The 26550-nt window shown below is 40.3% G+C and overlaps 1 protein-coding gene and 2 long non-coding RNA genes across 17 annotated transcripts in view; 1 reads left to right on the top strand and 2 right to left on the bottom strand.

Moving 5' to 3' along the window:
* LOC117197712 (uncharacterized) overlaps window positions 1-26550 on the bottom strand; it is a 180266-nt gene that overhangs the window by 86389 nt on the left and 67327 nt on the right. The window contains exon 2 of the long non-coding RNA XR_004478512.2: window positions 7157-7304. This is a non-coding gene — a long non-coding RNA (uncharacterized LOC117197712). The remainder of the gene's footprint in view (window positions 1-7156; window positions 7305-26550) is intronic.
* Window positions 1-26550, top strand: part of CC2D2A (coiled-coil and C2 domain containing 2A) — a 137868-nt gene that overhangs the window by 49500 nt on the left and 61818 nt on the right. For all 15 annotated transcript variants that reach the window (XR_004478510.2, XR_004478511.2, XM_033410669.2 and 12 more), the window contains 5 exons: window positions 6954-7163; window positions 8105-8211; window positions 12986-13126; window positions 16431-16587; window positions 17559-17794. Coding sequence is in view for 13 of the 15 variants with exons in the window: in XM_033410669.2 (XP_033266560.2) it covers window positions 6954-7163; window positions 8105-8211; window positions 12986-13126; window positions 16431-16587; window positions 17559-17794 (851 nt within the window). In the remaining 2 variants the exon portion in view is untranslated. The remainder of the gene's footprint in view (window positions 1-6953; window positions 7164-8104; window positions 8212-12985; window positions 13127-16430; window positions 16588-17558; window positions 17795-26550) is intronic.
* Window positions 491-6961, bottom strand: LOC125964178 (uncharacterized). Its single transcript, XR_007476843.1, has 2 exons — window positions 1790-6961; window positions 491-1740 (listed from the first exon to the last, which is right to left on the bottom strand). It is a non-coding gene; the product is annotated as an uncharacterized LOC125964178 (long non-coding RNA).

Raw genomic sequence — 26550 nt, 5'->3', positions numbered from 1 at the left:
GTCAGCGTCTTTATTCACATAACCAGGTTAGCTACCCTGATTTTTTTTCTTTTCTCTCTGTCATCTCACATATACTGCAGGATTATTTCCCCCTCGTTTTCTCTTTATTATATAACTGGAGATTTTCTATCCTTGCAAATCGTTTTTATGGTATGTTCCTCAGCTCTGGTACCACGCTGCCTGATTTGAGTCCTGGCCCTGTCACTCACTGGGAAAACTTGGCTCTCCCCGTCTCTGTGCCGCGATTTCTCCATCTATAAAATGGGAGTAATAATAGCATCTGCCTCCTAGGATTGTTGTGCAGATGGTTAAGATAATACATAAAAGTGCTTCAAACAGAGCTCAGTGAGGGCTGGCTGGTGTTGAATAGACAGTTGCCTGCTTTCAAATTTAATTATATTGCTCTTGCTTTCCTGAAATGTCCAGCAAGGATCACCTCCTTCAGAAACTCGTGTAATTATTTCAACACTGCTAGTGTGAAAGAGAATAAGGGGATATAAGATCATTCTATATAGCTATAGAGAGGCGTGTTGAACAGGGAAGACACAGGCCCAAGTCAGAGAATCTGAGCAGTTGGGTGTCCTACTGGGTTGTGCTTCGGGAAGCTCCCTTGACCACTCTGGAGCTGTTTCCTTAATTGAAAAATCTTCATCATCTCTACCTCATACAATTTTTGTGAGTATTGAGGTGATGTATCTGTTTGCACTTTTTTTAAATGAATTTCTATAAAATATTGCTATTACAGACAAATAGTAATGAGTGACTACTTTGTGCAGAAATGTGACCCTGGGAGTAGGTTTACAAAACAAGCATAAACCGAAGTCCTAGTCCATGCGGGATTTATCATCTACTTGCTTATATGACAAAGATACATGATATAATTAGTGATCCAGACAATATCGTCTTATGCACGTGTAATAATCCATCACCTTATCTCTTCATCCATCCAACCATTTCAGCAAGAAACACTGATATAATGAAGCAAAAAAATAGGGTTAAAATTAGAAAATAGAAGAGTAATTACTATGGAGAGTAGGATCTTGAGGGAGCCAATTAAGATTAATCTTATATGTGTCCTTTAGAAGTTCTGAAGTAATTGGGAAATGCACAGGAATCAGAGAGGGATGCAGGTTTCAGCTGCAACTAAGGATAAAGCTGGACAGCAGAATGCTGCTTGGACACAAGACCAATTGGGCTTCCGGCTCCATCTCCCAAGAGTTCTGTCCCCCCATCCAGAGAAGGGCCCCAATGAGTTCACCACGTGGACTGCCATGGAGAACCCACGGGGCCAGTGAGCAGGCTCTCGGGAGAGAGCTGAGAAGGGACAGCTAGAGGCCACCGGTTACTCTGCCCAGCAAAGAATTTGGACCAATGGATCTTGGGCTCCAGTTGACTCTCTAATCAAGCAGTCTTCCTTCTCTTTTGGGAAGGAGCCAGTGGGGATGCGAGAGTGGGGAGAGCACAGAGAGTTTCCTCCCAACACTTTGGAGAGGGGAGACCTTCCTATCTTGTGCACAGAAACAGGAAAGTAGAGGGAAATAATAGTTCCACCACGAGGGGCTGGTCATCCTGCATCACAGAGCAAAAGTTAGAGAAGGGAGAACTCTAAAGGGGCTGAAGTCTTCCAAGCTCATTTCATAGAAAGTTAGGCTTCAAACATAGCAAAGCATAGAGACTCTGTCAGCGTGCCTAAGAAAGAAGCAAAGGTTATATTAGAGGTTATAAAGAGGTAGGAATAACCTCTTTGTTTCTCCGCCCTCTTTGTTTCCTACCTCTTTGTTATTCCTACCTCTTTGTTTCTCCATAACAGGTTGCTATTAATTTCACTGTTGATTTGTATACCTGTCTTTTTTTTTTAATGTGTTTATGGAACTTTCTAGTAATTCAAACAACAATGCATTTCTTTCAGAGTTAATTTTTTACAGTTCTATTGATTTACTAACTTTCACCTTTTCTTACATTTATTCAGGTCTGTCTGATGCCAAAACCCATTTTTTCTCCTCTCTGTTCCATGTAATAGGCTTGCCTTTAAGAAGCAGTGTTAAATGCATATGACCTATATTTTCAGTCTAATGTCCAAACATACCTTATATCTGGGGGTTTTGACATGATGCAGGAGCACAGAAATAGATAAACAGGCAGTGATTGTTTTATTCATAGATCATTAATCTATCTTCGCTCTCCTTCCTCCACTACCCTGAGAGTAACAAAGGGCAGATACTGTTTTATTCCTCTTCTAACCCTCGCACTTGGCAGGAAGCCTGGCATGTAGGAATGGCTTAGTAAAAGTGTGAATTGAATATCATTTAAATGACTCAGTTGAGCTGAATGAATCTAGAAGAAATTCCTTGTTTTCTACTCCTCTCCTTAACTCGGCTGTCTCTCCTATAAAACAGTAGCCCTCTTAGAGCCTGGCTTCATCCTGGCAACTAAATGATGGAAAACCAAGTCGGTGTGCTAGACCAGGAACTGGCAATTGATGAATTTACACTTCAGAGCTCTCAGGTCTGATGCTAACCCAGCAGGACTGACCAAACCCATCCTGGATGGGAGTCAAGCCTGGCTCTTCTTTGATTAGACTGCCAATTCAAATGAGGGAGTGTATGTCCTCCTATTAGATAAATTAGGAGGTTTATTTAGAAGGGAGTTGGTATTCAGCCCTCCTTCTTTGAACATTTTCCTTAATTACAGAGGGAAAAGAAGTAGTTTTTAAAAGCGAAATATTCTGCTGCTACTAAACTGAGATTCTTTTTTAGAGACCATTAAAGATAGAGAAATGCAAAAAGATTAGATATTGTGCAAAGAACAAAGTTAAACCTCAAATGAGAAAGATTGCAATTTAATACCTCGTAAGAAGTAACTAACCCAAAACTAAAAAATAAAAATTCCAAATGAGACATTGCAGGTAAAACATAAACAATATTATGCAGTTTGCTTAAGCATAATAGCAAAGTAAGGTTAGGGTTGCTGAAAGCTGTTCCAACAGCCTCCTTCCTCCCTCCCTCCCTCCCTCCCTCCCTTCCTTCCTTCCTTCCTTCCTCCTGCCTTCCATCCTACCTTTCCTCCCGCCTTTCTTCTTTTCTTTTTAATTCTTTCCGTCCTCAACTGAGTCTACTATATTCTTAGTTGTGCTAAACTCTGGAAACTCAGAGGTAGCAACATTCAAACTTGGCCTTAGAGAGACTTTGTGCCTAGTGGGGGGAGACAGAAATGTCATCAAGTGTTAAAGGCACAGTGATTAGAAGTCAACATGGCATTCCCAGGGACATATGTGTAGCTGCCTCCTCTTTTTTCAAAACTGCACACTAATCTGAGGAATTTAGCATAATTCCAACCTCCTTGTTAATCACAACATGATAAAACTATCACTTTCCCCTTCCACTATTCTCAGCCATTTTTCACAGAAGCATTGGTCCCCTACTGTGTAATGAGCACTGCAGTAGTCAGCACTCTCTGGGTTGCAAGTGACAGAAACCCACTGCAAACTAGCTTAAGCAAAGAGAGAACTTGGTGGCTTACAAAATTGGGAAGGATCTGGAGATAAATCACAAAATGAAGTAGGGGCTTTAGGAACTAGGACTCTGGGACCGGGGACTCTGTGCCAGCAGGTGTCTCTCTCTGCCTCTCTTTCTCCTGGTTCTCCTTGAATGTTGACTGGTCTCCTTCTCTCCTGTTGTAGGCGGGCCAGAATTCTCCATGTGTTAGGACCCTTGATAACCTAAGCCTAGAAACTCCAGAGGAAAGGGATCATATCTTTCCCCAAGGTTCACATTATCAACACCAAGGACAAACTAGTCAGTTTTAAGTGGGACATATGCCCCCCCAACCAACCTCATGTCGTAGAGATATACCCAGAAGATGGAGAATGAGAAAGCTTCCCAGAAAAGACCAGAACAACAGCTATAGAATCTACTGCAGGCTCTGGGCTGGATTCAGGTTCTGTTGCTATTATTTTCCCAGGACAAATATAGAAACTTTTATTTTAATTCCACCAATGATTGTTCTTTTTCTGTCCAACCTTAAAAATTCTGTCTCCATCGGCAAGCAACTCTGAACACACTGAGAACATCAGCAGATAATCCATGTACATCACCTCTGATAGTCTGCGTTTTCAGTTTTCCACTGAAGAATCAAATCAATTTCAAAATTAAGATAATGTACCTTATAGATATTATTTATTTTTAGGAGAAAGTTTTTGTACTGTTTTCATGATAGTTTTCAGAAAAGAAAACAGATACAACAGAAAGAAAGACAAGAGACTAGGGGTCTTTCTCCCTAATAGGAAGAGAGTTGGGGGTCTTTTGAGCAGTCTAACCCAATGCCCACCAGGAGTCCCGGAAGCTTTTTCACTTGGTTGAGCTGAGCTGAAGGCAGAGACCAGCAGCAATCATTTAAACATGGGCTAATGAAGATTTGGGGGAGGAGACACAAAGTACAGCTGACCTAGGTAACATTAGGACCATACTACCGACATTACTTACTCATACTAAGAAGAGTACAAGATGGAACCTGAGGGCCACACCCTGAGCGACTTCAGAACTCTGCAACCCATGGTAAGAGGAACAGCAAAGCAAGGACCAGCAGGAGCCAGACAATTACAGAGGAATTTTCCGTCAGGTCTGTGGATTGATGTTTAGTGGTACACATCTTTGTGAGGTGGGAATTTTTAAATTCATCCAGGTGGTCAGTGTGACAGTAAGACACAGAGTCACCACATGAAGATTAAAAGCCTCTAACACGAATGCAGGTTATAACTGGATACTTTTGCTTGAGTGAAAGAAAAGAGACGGGCCTCCATTGTTGCGGTGTGACGTGTAAGGATATTAATGTCAAAATTAGGACTTTCAGAAGGTACAAAATATTGGAATATGACCCCTGTAGGGATGGGCTTTCCTCCCTGTATATCCAAATGGAAGTTCAATTCAGCATATTTTGGAAGGTACTGAGGTATAGTCAATGCATTCTTATTCAAGCATAGCATATTTGTAAACACATCCCAGTTTTACAAGAACATTTTTTAAAAATAAAAAATCTATAGGTCTTCTCATCAAAAAGATAGACTTAATGTTATTTTATAGAAAAAACTTGTTCTTTTATGAAAACATAGGGTACACTGTACAGGCGTCCTGTAGGAAATCATAAGTTCTAAATATACATTAATTGTCTACTAATTCAGGGGAAAATAAGTATGAAATTGAATGGCTAAAAGGAAATATACTCATATATCCTTACCCGTGAATACTGGTACAAAGCAGGCAACAAGACAACCCAACAACAAATTTACTGGTAAATGAAGACTCATGTGTATATGCTTTACTGTAAGTGCAAATACTGGTACTATTTCAATGACTAATAGTAACTGAAAAGCAGATCACACTATATAACATGAGAATACATTTTTGGACATGTATACATATACAAACACACAGTGTGACCTGTTTTCCATACTTAGTCTGATGGGGAGAATGTTAGGATCTTGTGAGGCAGGATTCTAACTCTGGAGCCCCCTCTTCCAGTTTCCATCCCTCCCTCTGCACATCTCAGAATTCATCCTTCCTGCCCCAAGTTATAAAGATCATACTCCATTTTTCCCCTTTCAATCTATTGCTGCTCGCAGACAGGCCTCACTACGTTGTAGGCAACCAAAAATCTCTATGGAATTGTTGCAGGAAGGGGGACCCCTTCCAGGGCCCAAGCATGGGCTCTTGTCTAATGGCCAGCAGTTCCCTAACAGAATGAACCAGGTGATATGTGTGAAGTGCTTTATATGATGCCTAGTGACCTACAAAATGCCAACTGGATCTTTTTCCTCAGCCTCCCATTTGTACGATAAAGAGATAGAGGCACGGAGATGTGTAGTGACTTGCCCAAGGTTCCAGAGCAAGTTAGAGGTGGAGCCACAGCTAGAATCCAAGGCTTCTGACCCCAGTTCAGCATCTTTACATAATACCATGAAGACGAATTAAATGAAGAGATTCCTGAACATGTTACCCGCAATTAACATCGGATAGATGCTTCACTTCTGACTAGAATATTTGCAGCTTCCAATTTACCTCATAACTTATAAATAATATATTTGGGCCACATAATCTTTTCTAGATAAAATAAATAGCTTCCAAAAACTCCTCTCTGCAAAGGGGAGGATCGAGTGAAGTGTGTCAAACCCCACATCCTGACTGTAGTCAATGTCTATGACAAGGAGACAACATGAAGACACAAAATCAAAAAGGTGTCCTCCCCACCTTGGAGCTCTGCAACCTCCAAAACTAGTCACCTACAAGCAGCAGTGATCAACATAGAGTATCTTGATGAGTTTAAGGAAGAAAAACAGAGATTTTTCTGACACACTGTACACCAAGTGATCCAGGAAAGTCCCAGTGGAAATTTCCACTCCTGTTTTCTACACACTCAGCTGCCCCAACTATCTCTTCCTCTGCTATTTTGCAGACTGACTTTATTCTTCCCAGGAAAACTAGGTGCCCGCCTGAAGCTCGGTTCAGTAAGTTAGTCTCTGGCTGTTGTCTACAAACTAAAAACTTCTCCACGTGGAGAGTATATCTATGATCCAAATAATGATCAGTTTGGATTAGAATCTATGCTTCTCTCATTAAAAGAATTTCAAGGTCACCAGCTGCAAAGCCCAAGATTTCCAGGAAATGGGATAGTCGCAAGACAAAGATTAGGGCAATGACTCAGTAGAGATAAACCCTAAAAGACCTAGGAAAGCAAGATTGAAATGATTTCTTTTCTCACTCCTTGTCCTTCATTTTACTTTTCAAGTGTTCAGAAAAGGGCAGGCCCCTAAAACCCCAGGGAACAGGGAATGGAGCAAGGTTCTCCTGGCTTGATTAGGGTAGGAAATATTTTGCATCTGACTTTTCCCAATGCACATCAGATCAGTATCTAGGAAGTGCTTTAACTGTGTTTCCCCTACACTCTGCTCTCTTTGGCAGGCAGTAAAATACATCCACAGAAGTCAGCATTTGATTGGATCTGGAGACCCTCCTGGAAATTTCCAACTGGACATTGATATTTTGGGGTTAATCTTCACACATCATCCCTGTTTTAGCCGAGAGCATGTTTTGGCAGCCAAACTGGCCCAGTTATATGACCAGTACCTTGCAAGACGCCAGAGACACAAGGCACAATTTCTTACCGACAAGGTACCCGTGATCTCTTCCATGCCAATTGTTGAGGGGGTTGGTTCTCCTGAGGAGCCCAAACAACAAAAATACCTTCTAGCAGCAAATGCTCGTGTGCTTCCTTCATGTTCCCTCTGTCTAGGATATGATGTGTTGACCTACCTAGAGGCAAAAGAAAGGATACGACCATGTACATTTAACCTGTACAAATTCAGTGGCACACACTTGGTTGAAAGAACGATTCCTGCAAACAGAGCAAGGGATCCCGCCCACCGGCAGTGGGTAGCTGTGTCTTGCTTACGTGATCTCATATGATGAGACCATTCATGGCCTGAGAATCTCTGTGTCCTTAGAGACATTCTCATTGTTATATGTAATTTACCCTAACATGGTACCTAAACAAGTCAGTTGTTTCAGCGTTAAGGAAATGTCTACCCATTTTGGATTTACTTCTAATGTGACACTGTCCCGTGGGATCTCCATGGGTAGTTTTGACTACAGACAACTTTTGCCCTGACTTTAAAACCTTACTACCCAAATAAGAGATAACTCCACAATATCTCCTCCTATAGGTCTATAATTTTATGCTCTCTTTATATCACAAGAATGTCGTTATATGTCCAGGCCCCAGAGAGACCCCCACCCCACCTTGAAAGAAAACTTGTTTCTGAGACAGTAGAGTAAAAGTAGCATCTGTCATGAGCAGCTGGGTCTGGGCCACAGAACAAGGATGGACACACACAGTTCTTTATTATTCCTTTTTTTTTTTTTTTTTTTAATAGAAGCAATAGCTGTCTGTCAAAATTCACTTCAGTGAAAGCATGGAGATGGCTGGATGCTTGCACATCCCTTCACAGGTTGCTGACATCATTTTGCCCTGGAGAAGTGGGTGGGTCCAAGCCCATCACTTGTAGTAAGGAGTAGAGCTTCTAACTCAGATCTTGTATCCATATCTTTTCTAGCTCCAAGCTCTAAGAAATGCTGTTCAGATGGGCCTTAATCCAGCAAAAACTCCTAAGTCTCTTGAAACAACCCAAAAAACCATCAATGAGTATAAATCTGAAATTCGGTGAGTAAAATCTATAACTACTGCTTTTTTTCCCCTGTACACATTGAGAGTTTATTTTTTCAGAGTTTTTCTGAATGCACTGAATACATTAAGCCAAATGAAATAACGATATATGTCGATCATATTAACACCAAATGTGAAGTCCAAGAAATGAATGAAGACGGGAGGGCGCACAGGGGCAATAGGGTAACTTGCACACTCTGCTAGTGTAAACAAATATTGCTACAGCCACCACTTCAGAGAGCAGCCTGTCCAGAGACGAGCAAGGAGTTGAAAATGCCAGCAGACTAGGACCCGGCAATTCTGCTTCAGACACATGTACTCCAAGGAGCTGTGTGCGCATGTGCACTGGACATGTGTGCAAGCATTTCACAGCATCACTTACAAGAGTAAGAAGCTAGAGATAACCCCACACCAGAATGAACCCATCTGCTTCAATCTTTAAATGAACGTCCCTCCCACAGTTAGAAGGACCAAATTAGATCTGCGTATATCGTGGATAAAATAGTGTTGAATAAAAAAATCAGTTGTAAGAGGAGACTTGCTGTGTGATACAGGTCACAAGCCCTAAAGAGCATGTGAAACAATACTCATGTGTTCCAGGTAAGCACATGTGTGTTACATACAGACGGAAAAGACACACATGCCAGTTTCTTCCTCCAGGGAGGGAGAGAAGGGGATGGAATGGAGAGGTCTTCAAATGGAACTCTAACATTGCAAAACAAACAAACAAAAATTCTGAGTAAATGTGAAAAAATGTTAGTAAGTGTCATATTATTTATTATATGTGCTCTTCTATATCTTGAAATTTTTCATAATTAAAATTCAAAAATTAAAACCCTGATCATTGCCAAACAATAAGGAAACATACAATGTAGAATGTGAACATTTATTCTAGAGTCCTATTTCTCAGGGAAAATCATGGGTAACAGTTTTTTGCTAGTTCTTCCACATATATATACATGTGTGTATACATATATATACACAGATGTGTTTACGTGTATATATTTTACTTTTTTAAAGAATCACATTGCATTTACCACCTTGCAACTTGCTTTTTTATGTAAAATGCATCTGAGACCTTTTCCTATCATAGTACATCTAGGTCTATATCATTGTTTAAGAGCTGACATTATACAGATTTTACATTCCCCGTTAATAGGTGTTTGTATTATTCCTATTTTTTATTACTTTAAGTTGTACTCTAACACTCCCATATGTATATATTTGCGTACCTGTATAAGTATTTCCACAGAATAAATTCTTAGAACAGGAATTAATAAATCAAGGGGTTTATCATTTTTAATTTTTATTGGAGTATAGTTGATTTACAATGTCATGTTATTTTCTGCTGTACAGCAAAGTGAATCAGTTACACATATACATATATCCACTCTTTTTCAGATTGTTTTCCCATATAGATCATTACAGAGTATTAAGTAGAGTTCCCTGTGCTATCCAGTAGGTCCTTATTAGTTATCTATTCAAGGAATTTAAATGTATACTTTTCTCTTCACAATCTGCCCTTGAGTTGGAAATTCTCCTACCAAAGTGAAAACTAGTGATGTTTGTATACTACAGTTGTAAAAGTGTGAGGAGTATGTTTAAAAATGAAAATTCTTATTTATGTTAAAAGAAAAGCACATTGCCTCCTCCTCGTGAAAGTAATTTTTGTTTTAGTATACACTGAGTAAGAAAAAGTGACAAAAAGCTCCTCTGGATACAATGAAGGTTTGATATGGAATTGCATTTATTAATCAGTATTTGAGAAACAGTAGCAGAATCGTGTGTGAGTCCTACAGACCATGCCAGGTGGACCCATGGATCACAGACCCATTGCAAACATCCTGCCACCCCTGGAGATGGAAACCACTGAGATTCACCATTTCTGATGCAGTGAAAGAGTGGATTTTAGTCCTTTACTGACTTTTCACATGGTGGAAAAGCAAATTCTAAGCAGATGGTCTGTTCCTGGATATCTCATCAAGTGGACCTGTTCCCTGAAGCCCCCTGGGAGCTGCTGATGAGCCAGCTGCCTTGGAGTCCACCCCCGGGTATCTGATAGGTCCCAGGTTGGGGCAGCTAACCTCAGCCAGTGACGCATTTTCCATCTTATTTTCCGTAAGTGGCATCATGACCACATTGCTCGTCCTCTGCACTGGAACGAGGCTGTATTAAGAAAGGAAACATGGGTGTTCGTGCAATACAGGGGAACACTTTATTTAACCCTCTCCTGGATCTTCACCCTCACATATGCTCAATCTTGAACAAATAACAAGTCTAGGATCTCAGATCCCCATCCAGCTACCACTTTATCCCTGTATTTCCCTTCACAGCCAAACTTCTGGCAAGTATTTACTAATAAGTATTTTAAATGTAAATTTGGTAAGTACTGCTGTCTCTACTCCCTCCCCTCCCCTTCACTGTCCAGTCTAGCCTCTTTCCTGCGCCCACCTTTGCCCTGAGGCTGATCTTGCCACAGTCCTGGGGAACCTCCGTGTTGCTAAGCAGAAGGGGACCTCTCAGCCCCCCTGGTACTTGGCATTGGGCACTGTCCCCACAGGGTGCCACACACCACCCTCTCTCAGATGCCCTCACCCCTCTTCGGCCACCTGTCTTTCCCACTATCCTTTGCCTAATCTTCCTTCTTTGCCCAGCTTCTAAATGTTCAGAGTTCCTCCCAGGATTTTTTTGTTTTTAATCTTTTGTTAATCTGCATTTTCTCCTGAGATGAATCCACTCCTGTGGTTTTAAATATCATCTAGATGCCAGTGTGGCTCCCAAAGTCTCACCTCTGGGCTGGACTCCTTTCCACACTCCAGACCCCATCTACATCAGGCTTCAGAAAAGTGTTACCCTCGGGCGTCCCTGGTGGCGCAGTGGTTGAGAATCTGCCTGCCTATGCAGGGGACACGGGTTCGAGCCTTGGTCTGGGAAGATCCCACATGCCGCGGATCAACTGGGCCCGTGAGCCACAACTACTGAGCCTGCGCGTCTGGAGCTTGTGCTCCGCAACAAGAGAGGCCACGAGGGTGAGAGGCCCGCGCACTGTGATGAAGAGTGGCCCCCGCTCGCCACAACTAGAGAAAGCCCTCGTACAGAAACTAAGACCCAACACAGCCAAAAATAAATAAATAGATTTAAAAAAAGAAAAAGAAAAGTGTTACCCAGCTCCCTAATCATAGTTGCCCTTTCCTCTTCCTCCATAGTCTGGCAACAATCTGTAATTAAATATTCTTTCGTGATTCTTTGCTTCTCTAGCTCATAGGTCAAATTTTACTTGCTAAGCGTTCTTTTTAGCATTTCTGAGAAACTATCTTGTCAGGGACTAAAAAAGGAAGTAGAAAATATATCAGAAAGGCTTAAGGTGTCATATAACTCAGTAAAATAATTTTATATTGCAGTGTTTTTTTAAAGGAGGCAGGAGAGATTGCTGCTAAAGGCATAAGAGAAGAACAGATCACTAGGTAATGACAGATAATATTTGTGGACCACTTACCACATGTCAGACATGGTTCTAGTATTAATTAACTCGTTTACTCCTCCCAACAACCCTGTGAAATAAATTCTGTTATCATCTCTACTTTCAGATAAGGCATGGAGAAGTAAAATAGTTTGCCCAAGGTCGGCTAGAACCAGGATTTAAATCTGGGTATCTTGGTTCCCACATCTGTGCCCTTAACCAGAATGCTTTACTGCTCCTCAAGAAGAATGTTTCTTATTCTAGTTCATTGCCTCCTAGCTTTTCTAAGGTCTTCCGAGAGTCCCAAATCTTGGCTACCCAACCACTAACTGGCCATCAGCTTCTACCAGCTTCCTTTTCCATGACACCAACTGAATGATCAGAAACCTAGACCTCTGTGTTTCTCTGCACCATCTCCAGACTAAGTCATCACAAGTACAACCAACTTCCAGACACAGGCCTTCCTTCTGGAGTTCAGGAGGTGATGATTCATGAAACACTGTGGCTATGGTTTCCTAGGGCACTCTGTCAGTCATTTATCTATGTGTCTGTCTCCTGAGCCAAGCTATCAACTCCCTGAGAACAGAGACACCTACTATCTCCTAGGAACCACTTCTGAATCCCCTGGAATGACACCTGATACTTGCCTAAGAAAAAAACAAATCTAATTAATTAACTAACTAATGGCATAACAGAGTACATTTGGCTATTATTTGTAGAGGGGGCTTAAAGTAAGGCATTAAATAATTCCCAAACACTTTAAATAGTATCAATCACAATGAAAGCATTTTCAAAAGAAGCCTCTTCAAAGCAAGCCAAAAATATTGGTAATCTAGTCAGCACTGAAAACTCACCAAGGGATGTAGTAACATTACTTCATCTCCTAAACGTAGGACTGGTGATTACTGTTAACACAGGCAGACTTTAATATACTTGTTAACTGGGCAGCAACGTAATTTCCTGTTTATCATAGTTTAGTCCATGAGAACTACGTTTACTGGGCCCCTTATTTTTATAATTTCAAAAGTGGCTGTTTAAGATTGCACAGTATTAATGAGAATTTTAAATGGTAATTTAGTTTAATTGAAGTCAGATTCTACTAGAGAAAACAAAATCAAATAACCTATAAAAACAGACCAGCATCCTATTGACTTCAAATTTGCATTCATATTTTTGGTTTTCTAGTACTAAAGAAATATCATAGCTGTGAAATTAACTATACAATCACTATAGCATTATTAGTTTCTTTTCCTAATTTGCAAACACACCTAAATAACTTTTAAATATATATCCATGTATTATATCTTGTAGGCAAACAAGAAAACTGCGTGATGCTGAACAAGAAAAAGATCGAACATTGCTTAAGACCATCATAAAAGTCTGGAAAGAGATGAAATCCCTTCGAGAGTTCCAGAGGTTTACAAATACACCCTTGAAACTTGTTTTGAGAAAGTAGGCTTTTTTCAAAAATTGTTTTATTGGGTTATATCATGCAGGGGGGAAATGTATTAAACATAGATACAATTTTTTAAATAATTTTAAAAATAATAATTACAAATCAATAACCATGTGCAACTCCCCAAGTTAAGAACTAGAACATTACTAGTATCTGAGCATCCCCCATGTTCCTAACCCCAATTACATTTCCTCTGTCCCAGAAGTAACCATTTTCTGGACTTTTATGATCAGCGTTTCCTTGCTTTTAGTTAATAGCTTTGCCATCTATGTGTAATCTCTAACACTTAGTCTAATATTGCCTGTATCTGACTTTTCCATAAGTGAAAGTATATTGTGTGTATGCTTTAGTGAACACACACCTGTTTCTTTTCTTCAATACCACTGGAGATTCATCTCCTTTTCGGCACACAGCTGTAGTTAATTCTCTTTGCTTTATAACACTTCATTATATGAATATAACAAAATTTGTCTATTTTACTGTTGATTGACATTTGAGTTGATTCCATTTTTCAGCTGTTATAGACAGCACTTCTTTTTTTTTTTTTTACATTTTAAAAGAATGAATTGTATTTCTCAAAATTGTTATAAAAATGTTACTCAGTTTTCAAGTACAATTCATCATTTCTTAAGTGCCCACTCTGTCATGCGTTGTGCTAGACTCTTGGGCTACGCTGATGAAGGAGATAAACAACATCTCTTTCCTCCCAGAGCTTCCAGTTTGGGAGTGAAGGGGACACAGACAATGAAATCAGACGGCACTTTTATAGACGTTTTTGTATCTGTCTTTTTAGGGTACGTGTGCCTAAGTTTTCCAGAAATATACCTGGAAGTGGAATTGTCGAGTCTTAGGGGATGTGCATCTCCAAATACTTATATGCTGGTTGCAGACACTTTTCCAGAGTGTTTGTGCTGACTTTCAGTTTGACCAGTGTTCCTATGGGTCCCCGTCACCCATATCAGCCCTATCACCTGATGTTGTCAAACATTAACATTTTGCCAATCTGATGGCGTGTTTTAATTTATATTTCTTATGCATGAATTGGCCATTTTGAATTCCTCTTTTTCAAAGTGTCTGTTCAAGACTTTTGCCAATTTTTGAACTGGATTGTTTGTCCTTTTATCTTTTCCATAATTTGTAGAAGTTTGGTATATATCCTGAACATGAGACCTTTGTCGACGTGTGTTGTAGAAATCTTCTGTAGTTGTCTTTTTAGTAGTTTGCTGCTTTTTGAAGAATAGTAATTCTTAATTTTAAAGAGGTAGAATATATTAGTCTTTTCTTTTCTGATCAGTGCTTTTTGTTTGAAGAAATCCTTCCCCTGAATCAAGTAGATATACTACTATATTGTCTCCTGTAATCTTCATATTAATGAAGATTAATCTTTCAAATTCCAAATTCAATTTGGAATTGATCTTTGTGTGTGGTGTGGAGAAAGTATGCTTTGATAATATTTATGCAGTTGAACTGACTAAAATTTGGTACATAATTAAGAGTACAGTTATCACAACAAAACCATGTTCTGCATATTAATTCAAGAGCATCTCTGCTGCTGGTTTTGGTCCCTTCCTGTTTGTTTCATCTGCATAAGTGATGTGCCCATACATCTACAGGAAAAGTGACACATGAGGGCAATTATCTGATACTGTGCTTTGAAAACAGTCAGTTTTTAGCCAAAGATAGCTGCAAATTGTGATGCTGGGGGGTTGTAATTATCATAAAACTGAGAAAACATTCTGCAGTTTCCAGGACAAACACAAGACTGTGCTTTATGAGGGCAGGGATCTTGTCACCACTGGGTATCTGGTCCCAGACAGCACACCTGCCATGTAGTATCTGCTCAATTAATATAAAATATATAATATAATATAAAAACAAATTCAGATAGTCTGTACCACAGAAATCGTGGATGTCTTCCAGAAATCCCAGTGTTTTGGCTTCCATATTCCATCTTCCAGGCCATCCCTTCCATCCAGAAGCAGAACATAAATAGTTACAAGATTGTTTTCTCCTTCCTTCCTTAAGTTTAGGATAAACAAAAATTTATAGGAAATTTACCGTTAAGGTCACCTCTAGGTTACAAACTTCCTTTTTGTGATACTTCACATCACTTCCACCCGTAAGTAGCTGTGTCCTAAATTCTTTTGGAGTGCCCTTTCTTCACATTCTTGATTCATCTAGCTACCTTATGATACAGCATTATTTCTTCCTGCAAAAATATTTAAATTTCAACTAGTTTATTCATGCCTCTGATTAACAAGGAGAAAAGCGAATGAATATATATCAGAGATGGAACATAACTTGGGGGCCAAATTTCTCTGATGTTTATAAATTTCAGATGTTTCCCAAGTGATTTCTTCAGTAGTAGCTTTGTAAGAGTCTGCGCCTTGGGGGCCTGTTAACTGCTAACCCACCAGGCCACACGTGTACATATGCAAACATTGGTCAGCTCTAGGCTAAGTTTCTCTAAAAAGGAGCTGGAACTTTAGGAGAGTAGAACTTGCAGGCCAGACCATACTGATCGCATTAGGAGATAAGCACAGGGGATGGGTTGAAACAACTCTGAAGTGCTGGGTGGGATGTGCTGGATACCATGCTTGCCCTCCCCCACCCTCCTGGGGAGTCACACTGCCCATCCGCATGTAAAGGGCTCTGCAAAGCCCTTTACAAAGCAACATGGAAACTTCACATTTGTTCAATCTTGTGTTGATTTGACCACAGCACCTTTTTTTTGGAGGGCACCTCATAGAACCAGAACTCTACAGAACACACTGCGGGAAGCACTGCTCTGGGTCAGGCTGAACATTAATGCACTGTCAGCAGAATCATCAAAGAAAAATTCAAATTGTCAATCCAAAGTCAAAAAAGTAGCTTCAGGGATTTGGTAGCAGCATAATGAAGTGGTTCCTCAGAGACTTGAAGAATTAACAAAATAACTACAATGAAACTGCTGCCTCTGTCAGCTGAGAACTTGCAGGCACTGTGTCAGGGTGCCATCTGGATCATCTAACTCAGCGTGGCTTTGTGGCTTAGTGTAAACAGATTGGGCTCATATTCCAGCTCTTCCATTCACCATCTGTGTGTTCTTGGGAAAGTTACTTAACCTCTCTGTGCTGCAGTCTCCTAGTGTATAAAATGCTGAAGGTAACAGTATCTGCCTCACACGGTTGTGAGCTCACCTGTGCAAAGCTTGTAGGAGAGGAGCTGCCACACGGCAAGCCCAATACAGGTATTTGCTGCTATTATTACTCTATCACTTAATTTCAAGAAATAACTAAGGTGCTATAAATTATTTTAAAGGGAAAAAGTTGACCAGAAAGCTGATGAAGAAGCATATGAAGCAGAAATTCAGGCCGAGATAAGTGAATTGTTGGAAGAGCACATGGAAGAGTACGAACAGAAGATCGAGGAATACAGAAGTGCACAGCAGCAGTGGAAAGCCTGGAAGAAAGCCCAGGTCTGTAAACAGCCTTGAACAGAGCTGACCTGGGGGACAGGAAGGGTCTGGGTAGAGGCACCTTGAGACAGGAGGAGGGAAACTGGGCACACAGACTGGGGTCCCCTGCCTGCTGTGCTCTGTCTCCCTCCCAGCCCCCTCGCTAGGGGACAAAAGGATGAGAGAATGAACTGATTAATGCACTTGTTGAAAAAGCCACCCAGCCTGCTGATACCAGAGAAAGATTTTTCCAAAAACAGTTCTCTGTATCATCCTGGGGCTGTTTGAATGAACCAGCAATAACCTGGTAATCGCTCATGTGCCTGTCAAGCTCTGTGATACGTATTTTACTATTTTACATGGCTTACCCTATCTAATGTAGGGTATTGGTGCTTCTGGGCTTCCCCCAGAAAATTATATAACTTTATACATATGACATTGCAAAATTGGACAATAAGTAATAAGTAATCCAGGGACAATAAGTAATAGATCAAGGTGACCTGCAGTGTCAGTTGTATTCATAAGCCTTACTTTAATTTCAAGATGTATCCTTGGGATTTCCCTGGTGGTCCAGTGGTTAAGACTCTGTGCTTCCACCGTAGGGGGCACAGGTTCGATTCCTGGTTGGGGAACTCCCGTATGCTGCGTGTGCAGCCAAAAAGAGATGTATCCTCGGTCTTTAGAGCCAATACTAATGAGCAGATGAATAGTTAACTTTTTTAAGCTCTCTCTGGGGACCAGGCACTGTGATAAGTTCTTTCCAGACATTACCTCATTTCAACAGACCTGGAAAAAGTTTCCTATAATTGTTCCCACTTTGTAGACGAGAAAACTGAGGCATGGACAGGTCAAATGGCTTGAGCTGCCTGAGTGCACACAGCTGGTTGAGGTGGAGCTGGGTTTGCATCCACGTCTATCTGATTCTGAAGACTGTGCTTTTTAAAGAAATTCCAAAATTCCTGTTTGACATAAGGTTGCCTCTTACCCAACAGAGGGCCAAAAAGAAGAAAAACAAACAAGCAGTCGAAGAACGTCCTGATGAGATGAAGGAGCCAGATCCCGGGGAGGAGCCCGTGAAACCTGTCCCTCCAGAGCCCACAGATCGGGCTGTGATAGAGCAACAGGTGAGGGAGAGAGCAGCCCAGAGCCGGAGGAGGCCCGGGGAGCCCATGCTGGTCCCAGAGTTGAGCCTTGCGGGGAATGTGACACCCAACGACCAGTGTCCCAGGTGAGCAGATGCTCCAAACATAACTGAGGTTGACATGTGACACACACACTGCACCATGTGGAATGTACATCTCCTGACTGACATGGAATGATCAGGAGAATCATGAAGTCTCTGTAGATATTAGGTTGGACGATATGAAATTGCAGGTATTTGTCCAGATTTTGGCGATTTCATATGGTTCACCCGCCCAACGCATCGCCATTGGCCACTCAGGAGCTCATTACCAGAAGCTGCCTGTAGGGGACACTCTGCACAGTGCCTGCCTGCATGGCTTCTGGTTCGGAGCCTTTATCTGTAACCTCAGTGTATTTTTTTTGTCCACTGCTGGCACACCCCCTGTCCCTGGCACAGACACCCAGATCTCTCCTTGGCCCTTGATTTCAGCTGCTCCTAGGCCACCTGCTGTCTTTGAAGGCCTCACAGAGCCTCCCAAAGGAACTGTGGATATTCCCTATAGTTTGAGATAAAGTCAAGGCCATCTGAGGCCCTCCAGATCTGGTAGAATTACATCTCTAGTCATTCATATGTGATCCCTAAAAGTTATATAACGTTTATAAATCTATACATATAATAAGTTCATAAACACACATATATATGTTCATCTTTTTTTTAGAAATTTGTAATTTAATAAAAATATTTTAAGTTTGCTATTTATTTCTTTCCTATACTTTACAGAGATGGGTCTCAAAGTGTAACCCCAGGACCAGCACCATCAGCATCCCTGGAGAACTTGTTGGAAATTCTCAGGTTCTACTGAGACCTGCTGAATCAGAAATTCTGGGTTAGGGCCCAGAAAACTGTGTTTTCACAAGGTTTCCAGGTGATTCTGATGCATATTAAACCATACTGTTATCTACTAAAGGAAATATATTGAAATAATTATTACCACCAGATCCCAGGCCTAATACTCCAGTACCCAGAAGACCTATCATGAACACAGGGAATATCTCAGACTTGAATCTTCAATACTCCACCATAGAAAGTGAGAAGTCAGCATCAGAGATATTAGGATGCAGGGGTTAACCAGGATGTCTTTATAAGACCCTACAATCTTCTTAGTTTCAAACTTCTATTAATATGCTAATAACTTACTTTTACACCGTAGCTCCCTGTGCATTTTCATGTATTCTCTCAACTTCGTAGCATTCAGATGCTATACATAAGTAAACTGTTCCCCAGCACTAAATTAGCTACTTTCAGGCCACAAATACCATACCGTATAACTTTGTTATGAACATTCAAAATATGTGATTTTGAGCATGTTTTTTAAAGGGAAAATTAAGGCTTGATTTTACAATCCTTTATGGTGAGTCCCATTTTGACCAAGAATGTATACCTCAGTCTGAAGTTTCTGAGTTTTCACTAGGCTTGGGGACTATAAACCAGATTGCCCCAAGCCAATGATTATAAGCCACCCTCTTCATCAGGCCATCAGGTCAAAGGGGGCCATACAGAAGACGGAGGTGTTTTAGGTCTGTTGGTGGCATGAGGTTGCAGTATTGGGAATAAGCCTTTAAAAAACCCTGAGTGAAGTCTTTGGGGGTCTTGGATATTTCTCAAGATTTGTTGTTAAATGTCTTTTATAGAAAAAAAAAAATTCAAGTCAACTGAGCAATTTCATGCCTGGGATGGGCCTAAATTATGGAGAGGTAGAAAGTTAAAACTACCCACTCAATTTAATGAGTACAGAATTTCTATTTGGGATGATGAAAACATTCTAGAGAAGGATAGTGGTGTTGGTTGCACAACATTGTGAATGTACTTAATGCCACTGAATGGTATACTTAAAAATAGTTACAATGATAAGTGTCATGTTGTGTCTATACATCATAATATAAAAAAAAAAAAAACTACAACCCAAAAAACCCTGAGTGTGTTTTAGATTTTTATGTTCTAACCTTTTAATTTCCTTAACAAACTTGAGTTGCTATTGGCTTAACCAATAACTGGAATTTGTAGTGGGCATCTCTGCAAATATGTACAATAAAATTAAAGATCGCTCTTGAAGGTTTTGATTTTTTTAACTTCGTGGCTATAAGAATGATATGCTTCGAGAGACCTTCAAGATGGCAGAGGAGTAAAACGTGGAGATCACCTTCCTCCCCACAAATACATCTACATGTCGAACAACTCCTACAGAACACCTACTGAACGCTGGCAGAAGACCTCAGACTTCCCAAAAGGCAAGAAACTCCACACATACCTGGGTAGGGCAAAAGAAAAAACAGAGACAAAAGAACAGGGACAGGACCTGCACCTCTGGGAGGGAGCTGTGAAGGAGGAAAGGTTTCCACACACTAGGAAGCCCCTTCACTGGTAGAGACAGGGGGTGACGGCGCGGGGGGAAGCTTCGGAGCCACAGAGGAGAGTGCAGCAACGGGGTGCGGAGGGCAAAGTGGAGAGATTCCCACACAGAAGATTGGTGCCAACCAGCACTCACCAGCCTGAGAGGCTTGTCTGTTCACCCACCGGGGCAGATGGGGGCTGGGAGCTGAGGCTCGGGCTTCGGAGGTCAGATACCAGGGACAGGACTGGGGTTGGCTGCGTGAACACAGCCTGAAGGGGGCTAGTGCGCCACATCTAGCCGGAAGGGAGTCTGGGAAAAAGTCTGGAACTGCCTAAGAGGCAAGAGACCATTGTTTCGGGGTGCGCGAGGAGAGGGGATTCAGAGCACTGCCTAAACGAGCTCCAGAGATGGGTGCAAGCCGTGGCTACCAGCGCGGACACCAGAGACGGGCATGAGACGGTAAGGCTGCTGCTGCAGCCACCAAGAAGCCTGTGTGCGAGCACAGGTCACTATCCACACCTTCCCCCCGGAAGCTTGTGCAGCCCGCCACTGCCAGGGTGCCGTGATCCAGGGAAAACTTCCCCAGGAGAACACAGGGCGCGCCTCAGGCTGTTGCAACGTCACGCCAGCCTATGCCGCCGCAGGCTCACCCAGCATCCGTACTCCTCCCTACCCCCAGCCTGAGTGAGCCAAAGCTTCCAAATCAGCCACTCGTTTAACCCCCTCCTGTCTGGGTGAAGTACAGACGCCCTCAGGAGACCTACAAGCAAAGGCCAAAATTTAAATTTGGGGCCAAATGCAAAGCTGAACCCCAGGAGCTGTGTGAACAAAGAAGAGAAAGGGAAATTTCTGCCAACAGCCTCAGAAGCAGCAGATTAAATCTCCACAGTCAACCTGATGTACCCTGCATCTCTGGAATACCTGAATAGATAATGAATCATTGCAAAATTGAGACAGTGGACTTTGGGAGCAGCTGTAGACTTGGGGTTTGTGTTCTGCATCTAATTTGTTTCTGGTTTTGTATTTATTTTAGTTTAGTATTTAGAGCTTATTATCACTGGTAGATTTGTTTATTGATTTGGTTGCTCCCTTCCTTTTTTTTTAATATATATATTTTTTCCTTTTTCTCTTTTTGTGAGATGTGTACGCTTCTTTGTGTGATATTGTCTGTATAGGTTTGTTTTTACCATTTGTCCTAGGGTTCTGTCTGTCATTTTTTATTTTTTTAGTATAGTTTTTAGCACTTGTTATCATTGGTGGATTTGTTTTTTGGTTTGGTTGCTCTGTTTTTTCTTTCTTTCATTTTCTTTTTTTCTCTTTTTTATTACTTTTTTATTTTTTACTTTAATAACTTTTTATTTTATTTTATTTTATTTTATTTATTTCATTCCTTGTTTCTTCTTTTTTTCCATTTACTTCTAAGCCGTGTGGCAGACAGGGTCTTGGTGCTCCGGCCGGGTGTCAGGCCTGTTCCTCTGAGTTGGGAGAGCCGAGTTCAGGACATTGGTCCACCAGAGAACTCCTGGCTCCATGTAATATCAAACGGCAAAAGCTCTCCCAGAGATCACCATCTCACTGCTAAGACCCAGCTCCACTCAATGACCAGCAAGCTACAGTGCTTGACACCCTATGCCAGACAACTAGCAAGACAGGAACACGCCCCCCCATTAGCAGAGAGGCTGCCTAAAAGCATAATAAGGTCACAGACACCCCAAAACACACCACCGGATACAGTCCTGCCCACGAGAAAGACAAGATCCAGCCTCATCCACCAGAACACAGGCACCAGTCCCCTCCACCAGGAAGCCTACACAACCCACTGAACCAACCTTAACCACTGGGAGCAGACACCAAAAACAATGGGAACTATGACCTGCCCTGCGAATAGGTGACCCCAAACACAGTAAGTTAAGCAAAATGAGAAGACAGAGAAAAACCCAGTAGATGAAGAAGCAAGGTAAAAGCCCACCACACCAAACAAATGAAGAGGAAATAAGCAGTCTACCTGAAAAAGAATTCAGAGTAATGATAGTAAAGATGAGCCAAAATCTTGGAAACAGAATGGAGAAAATACAAGAAACGTGTAACAAGGACCTAAAAGAACTAAAGATGAAACAAACAATGGTGAACAACACAATAAAGAAATTAACAATTCTCTAGAAGGAATCAATAGAAGAATAACTGAGGCAGAAGAAAGGATAAGTGACCTGGAAGATAAAATACTGGAAATAATTACCACAGAGCACAATAAAGAAAAAAGAATGAAAAGAATTCAGGACAATCTCAGAGACCTCTGGGACAACACTAAACACACAAACATTCGCATTATAGGGGTCCCAGAAGAAGAAGAGAAAAAGAAAGGGACTGAGAAAATATTTGAAGAGATTATAGTTGAAAACTTCCCTAATATGAGAAAGGAAATAGTCAATCAAGTCCAGGAAGCACAGAGAGTCTCATAGAGGACAAATCCATGGAGAAACACACCAAGACACATATTAATTAAACTATCAAAAATTAAATACAAAGAAAAAATATTAAAAGCAGTAAGGGAAAAACAACAAACAACATGCAAGGGAATCCCCATAAGGTTAACAGCTGATCTTTCAGCAGAAACTCTGCAAGGCAGAAGGGAGTGGCAGGACATATTTAAAGTGATGAAAGGGAAAAACCTACAACCAAGATTATTCTACTCTATCTCATTCAGATTTGACAGACAAATTAAAACCTTTACAGACAAGCAAAAGCAAAGCGAATTCAGCACCACCAAACCAGCTTTACAACAAATGCTAAAGGAACTTCTCTAGGAAGGAAACACAAGAGAAGGAAAAGACCTACAATAATGAAATGAAAACAATTAAGAAAATTGTAACAGGAACATACATTTTGATAACTACCTTAAATGTAAGTGGATTAAATGCTCCAACCAAAAGACATAGACTGGTTGAATGGATACAAAAACAAGACCTGTATATATGCTGTCTACAAGACACCCATTTCAGACCTAGGGAAACATACAGACTGAAAGTGAGGGGATGGAAAAAGATATTCCATGCAAATGGAAATCAGATGAAAGCTGGAGTAGCAATTCTCATATAATACAAAATAAACTTTAAAATAAAGACAATTACAAGAGCCAAAGAAGGACACTACATAATGATCAAGGGATCAATCCAAGAAGAAGATATAACAATTGTAAATATTTATGCACCCAACATAGGAGCAACTCAATACATAAGGCAAATGCTAACAGCCATAAAAGGGGAAACCAACAGTAACACATTCATAGTAGGGGACCATAAAACCCAACTTTCACCAATGGACAGATCATCCAAAATAAAAAAAAATAAGGAAACACAAGCTTTATATGATACATTAAACAAGACAGACTTAATTGATATTTTTAGGACATTCCATCCAAAAACAACAGAATACACTTTCTTATCAAGTGCTCATGGAACATTCTCCAGGATAGATCATATCTGGGGTCACAAATCAAGCCTTGGTAAATTTAAGAAAATTGAAATCATTTCAAGTATATTTTCTGACCATAATGCTATGAGACTAGATATCAATTACAGGAAAAAATCTGTAAAAAATACAAACACATGGAGGCAAAACAATACACTACTAAATAACCAAGAGATCACTGAAGAAATCAAAGAGGAAAACAAAAAATACATAGAAACAAGTGACAATGAAAACACGATGACCCAAAACCTATGGGATGCAGCAAAAGCAGTTCTAAGAGGGAAGTTTATAGCAATACAATCCTACCTCAAGAAACAAGAAACATCTCAAATAAACAACCTAACCTTACACCTAAAGCAATTAGAGAAAGAAGAATAAAAAAAACGAAAAGTTAGCAGAAGAAAAGAAATAATAAAGATCAGATCAGAAATAAATGAAAAAGAAATGAAGGAAACAATAGTAAAGATCAATAAATCTAAAAGCTGGTTCTTTGAGAAGATAAACAAAATTGATAAACCATTATCCAGACTCATCAAGAAAAAAGGGAGAAGACTCAAATCAATAGAATCAGAAATGAAAAGAAGTGACAACTGACACTGCAGAAATACATAGGATCATGAGAGATTACTACAAGCAACTATATGCCAATAAAATGGACAACCTGGAAGAAATGGACAAATTCTTAGAAAAGCACAACTTTCTGAGACTGAACCAGGAAGAAACAGAAAATATAAACAGACCAATCACAAGCAATGGAATTGAGACTGTGATTAAAAATCTTCCAACAAACAAAAGCCCAGGACCAGATGGGTTCGCAGGTGAATTTTATCAAACATTTAGAGAAGAGCAAACACCTATCCTTCTCAAACTCTTCCAAAATATAGCAGTGGGAGGAACACTCACAAACTCATTCTACGAGGCCATCATCACCCTGATACCAAAACCAGACAAAGATGCCACAAAGAAAGAAAACTACAGGCCATTATCACTGATGAACATAGATGCAAAAATCCTCAACAAAATACTAGCAAACAGAATCCAACAGCACATTAAAAGGATCATACACCATGATCAAGTGGGGTTTATCCCAGGGATGCAAGGATTCTTCAATATACACAAATCAATCAATGTGATAAACCATATTAACAAATTGAAGGAGTAAAACCATATGATCACCTCAATAGATGCAGAAAAAGCTTTTGACAAAATTCAACACCAATTTATGATAAAAACTCTCCAGAAAGTAGGCATAGAGTGAACTTACTTCAACATAATAAAGGCCATATATGACAAACCCACAGGCAACATTGTTCTCAAAGGTGACAAAATGAAACCATTTCCACTATGATCAGGAACAAGACAAGGTTGCCCACTCTCACCACTATTATTCAACATAGTTTTGGAAGTTTTAGCCACAGCAATCAGACAAGAAATAGAAATAAAAGGAATCCAAATCGGAAAAGAAAAAGTAAAGCTGTCACTGTTTGCAGAAGATGACTTGATACCATACATAGAGAATCCTAAAGAGGCTACCAGAAAACTACTAGAGCTAATCAATGAATTTGGTAAAGTTGCAGGATACAACATTAATGCACAGAAATCTCTTGCATTCCTATACACTAATGGTGAAAAATCTTAAAGAGAAATTAAGGAAACACTCCCATTTACCACTGCAACAAAAAGAATAAACTACCCAGGAATAAACCTAGCTAAGGAGACAAAAGACCAGTATGCAGAAAACTATAAGACACTGATGAAAGAAATTAAAGAGAGATATACCACTCTCTTTCTTGGATTGGAAGAATCAACATTGTGAAGATGACTATGCACCCAAAGCAATCTACCGATTCAATGCAATCCCTATGAAACTACCAATGGCATTTTTCACAGAACTACAACAAAAAATTTCACAATTTGTATGGAAACACAAAAGACCCCGAACAGCCAAAGCAATCTTGAGAAAGAAAAATGGAGCTGCAGGAATCAGGCTCCTGGACTTCAGACTATACTACAGAGCTACATTAATCAAGACAGTATGGTACTGGCACAAAAACAGAAATATTGATCAATGGAACAGTATAGAAAGCCCAGGGATAAACCCATGCACATATGGTCACCTTATTTTTGATAAAAGAGACAAGAACGTACAATGGAGAAAAGACAGTGTCTTCAGTAAGTGGTGCTGGGAAAATTGAACAGCTACATGTAGAAGAATGAAATTAGAACACTCCCTAACACCATACACAAAAATAAACTCAAAATGGATTAAAGACCTAAATGTAAGGCCAGACACTATAACACTCTTAGAGGAAAACATAGGCAGAACACTCTATGACATAAATCACAGCAAGATCCTTTTTGACCCACCTCCTAGGGAAATAGAAATTAAAACAAAAATAAACAAATGGGACCTAATGAAACTTAAAACCTTTGCACAGCAAAGAAAACCATAAGCAAGATGAAAAGACAACCCTCAGAATGGGAGAAAATATTTGCAAATGAAGCAACTGACAAAGGAGTAATCTCCAAAATTTACAAGAAGCTCATGCAGCTCAATACCAAAAAAACAAACAACCCAATCCAAAAATGGGCAGAAGATCTAGATAGATATTTCTCCAAAGAATATATAGAGATTGCCAACAAACACATGAAAGAATGCTCAACATCACTAATCTTTGGAGAAATGCAAATCAAAACTACAATGAGGTATCACTTCACACCAGTCAGAATGGCCATCATCAAAAAATCTACAAACAATAAATGCTGGAGAGATGGTGGAGAAAAGGGAACCGTCTTTCACTGTTGGTGGGAATGTAAATCAATACAGCCACTATGGATAACAGTACGGAAATTCCTTAAAAAACTAAAAATAGAACTACCATATGACCCAGCAATCCCACTACTGTGCATATCCCCTGAGAAAGCTGTAATTCAAAAAGAGACGTGCTGCAATGTTCATTGCAGCAACATTTACACCAGGACATGGAAGCAATGTAAGTGT

The sequence above is a fragment of the Orcinus orca genome, chromosome 4 (genome assembly GCF_937001465.1).
Source record: "Orcinus orca chromosome 4, mOrcOrc1.1, whole genome shotgun sequence".
Classification (NCBI taxonomy): domain Eukaryota; kingdom Metazoa; phylum Chordata; class Mammalia; order Artiodactyla; family Delphinidae; genus Orcinus; species Orcinus orca.
The sequence above is the reverse complement of the archived record's forward strand: the minus strand, read 5'-3'. Positions and strand labels throughout refer to the sequence as shown.